Source organism: Mandrillus leucophaeus, unplaced genomic scaffold (genome assembly GCF_000951045.1).
Source record: "Mandrillus leucophaeus isolate KB7577 unplaced genomic scaffold, Mleu.le_1.0 Scaffold43, whole genome shotgun sequence".
Lineage (NCBI taxonomy): Eukaryota > Metazoa > Chordata > Mammalia > Primates > Cercopithecidae > Mandrillus > Mandrillus leucophaeus.
The window spans coordinates 57569-66397 of NW_012104587.1; the positions used below are offsets into that span (position 1 = coordinate 57569).

The 8829-nt window shown below is 55.6% G+C and overlaps 1 protein-coding gene across 1 annotated transcript in view; it reads right to left on the reverse strand.

The window, feature by feature from the left end:
* Positions 1-8589, reverse strand: part of VWCE (von Willebrand factor C and EGF domains) — a 39323-nt gene extending 30734 nt beyond the window's left edge. The window contains exons 1-5 of the mRNA XM_011993568.1: positions 8099-8589; positions 4815-4909; positions 4597-4686; positions 4132-4260; positions 322-438 (exon numbers count right to left, since the gene is read on the reverse strand). Of these exons, the coding sequence (XP_011848958.1) occupies positions 322-438; positions 4132-4260; positions 4597-4686; positions 4815-4909; positions 8099-8208 (541 nt within the window). The 5' untranslated portion in view covers positions 8209-8589. The remainder of the gene's footprint in view (positions 1-321; positions 439-4131; positions 4261-4596; positions 4687-4814; positions 4910-8098) is intronic.
* Positions 8590-8829: the final 240 nt, after the last annotated feature.

Genomic DNA, 8829 nt, shown 5'->3' on the forward strand with positions numbered 1-8829 from the left:
TCCTCCCGCCTCGGCCTCCCAAAGTGCAAGGATTACAGATGTGAGCCATCCCGCCAGGCCAGCAGCAGTCGTTAACCAACTGTTAGATGTGCTGGGATTCAAACTCTGACTCCACCTCTTACTAATGACTTGGCCTTGGGCAAGCCTCAGTCTCCACATCAGTCAAACAGGAACCATATCAGCATCTCCCTCAGAAGCCCGTGGTGAAGGTTCAATCCAGTGGCGCACAGAGCACACTGTGCTGGGCATGGCAGGGCTGAGTGTTCAATGTGGCATCCCCATTACCCCTCCCAGAGCAGCCGTTCCTTCTCTGCAGCTCACCTTGGCAGCTGTGGCGGTCAGCAGACAGCTGCATGCCTGGCCCACACTCACACACAAACCCGCCTTCCGTGTTCACACAGTGGCCCTCGCAAGAGGAGCTTACACATTCGTCAATGTCTGGAAAGAGAGAAAGCACGTGTTTACACAGTGGTCCTCGCAAGGGAACTTACACATTCGTCAGTGTCTGGGAAGAAAGCACCCTTGCAGGCCGGGCACTGTGGTTCATGTCTGTAATCCCAGCACTTTGGGAGGCTAAGGCAGGCGGATCACCAGAGGTCAGGAGTTCAAGACCAGCCTGACCAACATGGAGAAACCCGGTCTCTACTAAAAATACAAAATTAGCCAAGCATGGTGGTGCATGCCTGTAATCCCAGCTACTTGGGAGGCTGAGGCAGGAGAATCGCTTGAACCCAGGAGGTGGAGATTGCGGTGAGCCAAGATTGCACCATTGCACTCCAGCCTGGGTGACAAGAGCGAAACTCCGTCTTAAGAAAAAAAAGAAAAGAAAGCACCCTTCCACAGCCCTATCTGAACATGACTGTGACTCAGGAACAAATCAACCCCACAAGGACCCTGAGTCCACACCAAGCCTGCCCTCGGCAGCGTGGAATCCCCACCTGCACCCCAGGAAGAAAGAGCAGACACCAGGAAGGTCACTGGCTATGAGGAAACCCCAGGAAGGAAGAGGCCAAGGGACTGGGGCCCCCTTCAGCTCATGGAGATCAGATGAGGAGAGAAGACGGACCCAACTGTTTCCAATGGCCCTGCCTGCAGGGCAACCCCAAAGGGCCCTCAAAAGGGCAGAGGGCAGTGGACAGGGAGGCCGATTAAATAATCAACAGAGTCATTCTCTTAAAGGTTCACTGAGCACCAACTGTGTGCTGCAGACCAGAGTGGGGCTGTTGAGGACGCAAATGTGAGTAAGACACAGTGCTGACTCCAGATGTTCACAGTCTGATAACACAGGAGCCAAGACACACACCCAAGGGAGAACAGTGCCTGCTGGGGTGATATATGCCTCACCAGGGACAGACTGGCCCCAGCAGGCATGCCGTGGAAGAGCGACTGGCTGAGAGGACCAGGAGTATCGGGGGAGGGACTGCCCAGGTGAAGAAAGGGTCTGATGTGCTTCCAGGCAGCAGCTCCTTTCAAACTGTCCTGAGGCCCAGACTGGTTGAAGCTTGGGTTCCTTTCGAGGCAGCAGGAGACAGGACTGAAGATGTGAACTAAGAGGAGACTAAGGCCGGGCGCAGTGGCTCACGCCTGTAATCCCAGCACTTTGGGAGGCCAAGGTGGGCGGATCACGAGGTCAGGAGATCGAGACTCCCCTGGTCAACATGGTGAAACCCCGTCTCTACCAAAAATACAAAAATTAGCAGGGCGTAGTGGCGCGTGCCTGTAATCCCAGCTACTTGGGAGGCTGAGGCACAAGAATCGCTAAACCAGGGAGTCAGAGTTGCGGTGAGTTGAGATCGCACCACTGCACTCCAGCCTAGCGACAGAGCGAGACTCTGTCTCAAAAAAAAAAAAGATAAGACTAAGTTGTGGTGACTAAACCCAAGTAGTACTTTAGGAAGGCGAGCCTAGGGAGATGTTCTGATCTGAGGGATGACAGGAGCTGGGAGACAGATCTCCCCAAATCATGCTGCATGCGATCCCTTCCCTGCCAAAGATCTGCGGCGGCTTCTGAGGACCTAAGGGCTCAGCTCAGTCTACTCAGTCTGCACTCACTGTGTAGTGAGTCTCCCCACTGTGGCCCCCAAGCCTGTGGGACACCCCCGCTCTCCTTATCCCCTAGTTAGCCTTCTACCCAGCATCTACCCACTGTTCCCAACAGCTGGACGTCAAGACCATGCTCAACACTGCTAAGAAACCCACCCTGACTAACCCCATTCCACTGGGATGTCTAGTGGCTACAGTCAGTGCCACCCCGTCCTGCAAGTGCTCTGACTTTGTTCTCTGGCTTCTCCTTGATTCCGTTTGCCTCAGAAATAAGAAGTACATGCAGAAAGCGCCCCAAGGTGAACGGTATTCGGGAGCAGATAATTGCTTCCATTGTTTTTCCTATCTGGAGGAGATGCTGCAACAAGCAAGGAACTCCAAGACACCTTTAGTGAGACCCTCGGACCCAACAGCGTCCTTCTGGGAAATAATCAGAGAAGCCGACAAGAAGCCTCTTTATGGCAGCATTATTTATAGTGGTGAAACACTGCAAACCTCTTAAATAAGGGACAACAGACAAATACTTATTTCAGTTACAGCAACCACATATGTAACTGCTAAAAACAATTTTTTTTTTTTTTTTTTTTTTTTGAGACAGAGTCTTGCTCTGTCACCCAGGCCAGAGTGCAGTGGCACGATCTTGGCTCACTGCAACCTCCACCTTCTGGGTTCATGCAATTCTCCTGCCTCAGCCTCCTGAGTAGCTGGGATGACAGGCATGCACCACCACACCGGCTAGTTTTTGTGTTTTTAGTAGAGACAGGGTTTCACCATGTTGGCCAGGCTGGTCTTGAACTCCTGAACTCAAGTAATCCACCCGCCTCAGCCTCCCAAAGTGCTGGGATTACAGGCGTGAGCCACCAAGCCCAGCGGAAAAAAAAAAATTACGTTGCAAGAAATTGTTAGTGATACCTACAACATAAAATAAGATAGGAGAAATAATAAAAACTACAGGTAAGATACAACCCCAATTTTATAAAGCATACATCTATGCATGCTTAACATACATATATACACACAAACACAGACACACCCAGGGAAAAGGGCAGGAAAAAAAACTAGATTTTAGTAACAAATATCTCCGGGTGGGGACTTCCAGAGAATGCTTATTTTCATTTTTCTCCTCTTACTTTCCAAATGTTCTACAGTGAACTATCTCCTGATTTTCTATTCAGGGGGAGAAACATTATTTTTACCAAGTTAAAACTCCAAAAAGGCTTTTGTCGCTCTGGAAAGATTGGCAAGAAACTGGTCACAGTGGCTGTTTCTGGGGAAGGTAACAGATTTTGTCCGTAGAAACGTTTTAAAAATCATAAACAAATAATACATTCACAAAATAATTATTGAGTTTAGCTTCCCTCATCTTTCAAATGTTATTTTCCCAAGAAGCCTCCCCTGGCCAACCCGACCGACTCTGGGTTCCATGCCCCTCTGTGGACCCTGGCACCTTGCCCTTCCCAGTTAAAGTCCCCACGACAACTGGGCTGTTCTTGTGCTGTTACTTGTCTTCCTTCCTCATATTCAGAAACTCCCTAACAGGGGCCGGGTGCGGTGGCTCACGCCTGTAATCCCAGCACTTTGGGAGGCCGAGGTGGGCAGATAACAAGGTCAGGAGTTCGAGACCACCCTGGCCAATATGGCAAAACCCCATCTCTACTAAAAACACAAAAATTAGCTGGGTATGGTTGCACTCGCCTGTAATCCCAGCTACTCGGGAGGCTGAGGCAGGAGAATCATTTGAACCCAGGAGGTGGAAGCTGCAGTGAGCTGAGACCATGCTACTTCACTCCAGCCTGGGCAAAAGAGCGAAACTCCGTCTCAAAAAAAAAAACTCCCTAACAGGGACTGACTGTGGCTCCCATAACCGCAGTCCCTAGCTCAGTTCCTGCCCCTAAGATATATATATATTTGTAAAATAACAGAAGTGACACATTTCTCTTGTTTTTGTGTCTCTCTGCCCACTCTGATACATGAGAGCCTATCTTGGCTCAGCCTGGCTCTTGCAATACACTGGAGACCATCCTAGCAGGATGGGGAGGAGATATAATTCCCACTGTCCCCCTCTCCCACCACTCCCAGAGGTCTCACCTGTACACCTGATGCCAACAGCTGTCTCCGTCATCGAGAAGCCCACGGGGCACACTCGGGCCACCTCCTGACAGCCGCCATGGTTGCAGGTAAGGTCACAGCCGTACTCCCCACATGGTCCGTGGGTTTCTAGAGCAGGCATCGCATGGGTAAGCGTGTACCCTGTGGCAGTCCCAGCCACCCCCACCTCACCAGGATCCTCCTGAATTCTGTTGGGAGGGTAGCTCTGAAGGCAAACAGGCCTGGGTTTAAATCCAGCTCTGCCATTTACCAGCTGTGTGACCCGGGGCAAGACAATAACTTCTGTGTCTCAGTTTCTTCATCTATAAAATGGGCACAAAATGTCTACCTAATAGAGTTGTCTGAAGCTGAGATGCCAGGACCCATCTCAAGTGCTCACTGCCCAGCACATAACCTCAGTGCTCATTCATCTGTTCCCATCAGCCACTGCCCATCCCCAGTTACCTGGGCAGGTGGCCCCTTGCTCTCCATCCTGGCAGGAGCAGACGTTGGGAGCGATGCAGATGCCGCTCCCACAGCCGAAGGAGCAGAGGGCTGAGAGGAGAAGTGCAGGTGAGAGACAAGGGACTGGGGACCCCCGTCTGCCCCTCGGACAAGGGACTGAGGGCTGGCAACACACACTGCTGGAGGAGAAGGCTTGGGGCACAGGGACAAGCACTTACGCAGGGTGCAGTGTCCACCACCCATAGAGGGCGCCCAGCCAGGGCAGCAACCACTCCCGAACCCAGAGAGGCAGACGTGGGGGCCCAGCATGCGTCTGCAAGAGAAGAGAAAGCACTTTCCTCATTCTATACTAAAGGAGACATTGGTCAACAGGAAAGTCTCCCAGCCAGTCTGTAAGTCAATCAACGAACAGTTCTCAAGAACTGTCCGGAGGGGCAATGGGAAGTGCCAAAGAAAAATGACCCAGACAGTCTCTCCGGGAGGCAAGACAGACTAGTGTGAGACAATAGATACTGGCCTCCTACAGACATCTGCCACATGAACACACAGCAGAGTGGCCAGGAGAGGGGCCTCAGAGCTGAAGAAAGGCTGTGCAATGGATGTGGAGCCCCGGGGTGGCTGCCTCAGGACCTTTGCACTTACAGTTCCTGCTCTAAGAAAGGTTCTTACAGCCGGGTGCAGTGGCTCATGCCCGTAATCCCAGCACTTTGGGAAGCCGAAGCAGGATGACCATTTTGAGCCCAGGAGTTTGAGACCAGTCTGGGCAACATGGCGAAACCTCGTCTCCACAAAAACTAGCTGGGCATGGTGACGCACACCTGTAGGGTCAGCTACTTGGGAGACTGAGGTGGAAGAATGGCTTGAGCCTGTGAGGCAGAGGTTGCAGCAAGCCAAGTTGGTGCCACTGCCCTCCAGCCTAGGTGACAGAGCCAGACCATCTCAAAAAAGAAAGAAAGAAAGAAAGATTCATCCTCAGACACACACTGGGCTCTCTCTCTCCCTTCACCCAGATCTCTGCCCAAGGCACCTTCTCAGAGAGGCCTTCCTTGTCGACCCTTACTTTGCTTTATTCTCCACAACATTTACTTCCTGGGACAATAGATTAGTTTTTAATTTATGAATTCATTGTCTCCCCTACAACTCCCTGATGACAAGGGTTTCTTATCTATTTACCCCAGCACCCAGAGCAGTGCCTGGCATATAGTGAGTGTTCAATAAATGGCTGTTGAGGGAAAGGTTGAGAAGGGCAATGGCATAGGTGACATCTCTGGGGTGGATGTGGGGTCATCAGTGAGCCGCCCAAAACTGGAGGCAGTGGGGGTCTGTTCAACCAGGAATGAGGTCCAGAAAGGGTGGGAAGCCAGATGCATCCAACTGGTGCTGGGTGCTGAGTGAGGCGTGACCATACAGCCATAAACAAGCTACTGCCCCCGCCTTCAAGGAACGTAGGGCAGACCAGGAGCCAGATGATAACAGCATAGAGTGACAAATGCCATAATGGAATGGGCTGTGGAGCCCTGAGGAGGGTCGGGGGGTTTCCTGGAAGGGCAGCATCTAGGCTGAGGTCAGAGAGAAAACTTTGGGAGGCCAAGGCAGGTGGATAACTTGAGGTCAGAAGTTTGAGAGCAGCCTGGTCAACCCAGCAAAACCCTGTCTCCACTAAAAAAAAAAAAAAAAAATACAGGCCGGGCACGGTGGCTCACGCTTGTAATCCCAGCACTTTGGGAGGCTGAGGCGGACGGATCACCTGAGGACAGGAGTTCAAGACCAGCCTGACCAACATGGGGAAACCTCATCTCTACTAAAAATACAAAATTAGCCGGGCATGGTGGCGCATGCCTGTAATCCCAGCTACTTGGGAGGCTGAGGCAGGAGAATCCCTTGAACCCAGGAGGCGGAGCTTGCGGTGAGCCGAGATCAAGCCATTGCACGCCAGCCTGGGTGACAGAGTAAGATTCTGTCTCAAAAAAAACACGTGGGGCAGCCAGCAAAAGAAGAGGAAGGGAGAGGGTGTTCCAGCAGGAGAAACAGCACAACTGCAGGGCCTCGAGGGGGACAGAGAGGACAACTGCAACCAGCTCCAGTCATGCACTGGACAGAGGGTGATGAAATCCAGCCTGGTTTGAGCTTCCAACCCCACCGCAACAGAAAAGGGACAAGAAACCCCTTCCCAACGGTGTTCCACCAGTGTTGAGAGCTGAGGGAAGATGATGCTGTGAGGCAGGCACTCTGTAAAGCACCCACTCTGCGCTGCGCACCGCAGTAGGCACTGGGGACATGGGACAAGGCAAACTTATCGTGTTCTTGGGGAGAAGAATCTGTGCCAAAATGTGACAAGTATTCCGGAAAAGGAAGCTCAGGGCGCCATGGCAGCACAGAAAAGTCTGAGGAAAGCTGTCCCTGGGGCCTTTTTCCCTCTCTGAGGTCATCACAGAAGAAAGGGGGGCCCTCCTGCTGGCGGGAGCTGGCAGTGAAGCCTCACCCACCCCCTTGCTGGAGTGATTATGGCAGCAGTCTGACAAGGAGGGGACCAGGAGAATGAGCGGAGCCTTGGGACTCTCAGAAACTGACAGGCAGTGCCACCAAGGCGGCAGATAAAAGGGTGCCCAGGGAGGCTGATGGAGTCGAACTCTCAGGTGAGCCGGGACCGAGCACCCGCCAGAGCGCCCCAAGGAGCCTCCTAGGGCTGGTGACAGAGGGACAGGTGGTGGGAGTCTGTGGAACGCTGCGGCGCCGGGGCCGGATCTGAGCAGGAACTGGCGGTGGCTGTGGAACACACGTGCGAGTTGCAAGCTTGGCCGGGCCGCCCCCGCTGCGCGCCCCCCGGAGGACGTGGCCGCGGGCCAGGCCGCCCGCTGACACTGTGTTCCCTAGCTCCCAGCATCACGCACACACGCTCACCGCCCCGCCGCCGCAGTCCGGGGGAAAGCACGCGCGGAGGGCGGCATTCCTCGCGAAAGACGGCGGAGGGGCATGCACCCCCACCCCCCACCCCGCCGCGCGCGCACGCACGCACGCACGCACGGACAGAAAACGAAAGGTGACCCAGAGACCCCGGCGGTTCCAAGGTCCACGACGTTCTTAGGGCCAAGACCTAGGGAAAGCCCCGCGCAGTGGGGGAGGCCAGGCGCTGCCCAGGCAGAGCCATGGGCACGCTGCGGGGTGAGCCAGACAGTCCGGATACCAGATGGCACGTCCTGGGCTCCCCTCTCCGGAGGTCCGCGCTCCAGGGCACATTAGGAGTCACCCAGCGCCTGGACCTCCGTCCCCCTAGGTCCCGGTCAGGACAGCCCCAGCCAGGGGCGCACGAGGAGCACCCGCCTAGAGGCACAAGTTGCTGTCTCTTTGTCCCGTCCCCGAGCTATGCCCGCGCTGATAGCACCCCAGAGGAAGCCCCGACCCGTGGCTGCCTGCGGCTGCTAGGCGCCCCTCCGCGCCTCTCAGCTGCACGCGGGTAGCGCTCTCCCGGGCGAGGGGGCGGGGAGGAGCTCGGGGCGCTTACCTCTCGGCCGCGAAGTGCCCGGGCGGCTTCCTCCCGGTGTAGCCTCGGGCTGGAGCCCCCGGCAGCAGAAGCGCGACACAGGCGGCCCGAAGAAGCAGTCCGGCCCACATGACCGGCGGCGGCGGGTCCCCCGGGCTGGGCTCAGCTCCTGCGCCGCGCGCGGGGGAGGGGGCTGCCGGCTCTCGCCCCTCCTCCTGGCGCCGCGGGGAGCGAACCAGCAATTCCCGAACTGGCAAGCGGAGCTGAGCAGGGGGGCTGGGGACGCCGAGAGGAGGGGCCGAGGGCCGCGAGGGGACGCGGCGGACGGCTTTGGGGAGGGTCTCCGGCACCTCGAAGCGAAACACACAAAGGCAACGCCGTCCGCCTGCTGATGCCTCTCCGAGAGGCGCCGAGCCCGGGGCCGGGGCAAAGATCAGGGACCCCTGGGGGCGGGGTTTCGCCCTTGGCCCACACCCCCTGCCCGGGTTTGGGAGTCGGCTTCCTGCGAAGCGCTGACTGAGGGCGTCAGACCGAGGCCCCAGGAGGAAACAGACTTCAGGAATAAGGCTAGCGCCCGAGGCTGCGCGCCCTGGGCATGGCCCCTGTCGGTGGGACCTGAGACGCCTTGTTTTCATGAGGTGGGAACCGTGGAAATTCGAACCCAGGACGCCAGATCGCTGCGCCGCTGGGCAGTTCTAGGCCTGCCCCCAGCCTACCAGCAGGTCTGCACCCTAACACCGGAGTGCGTAGAT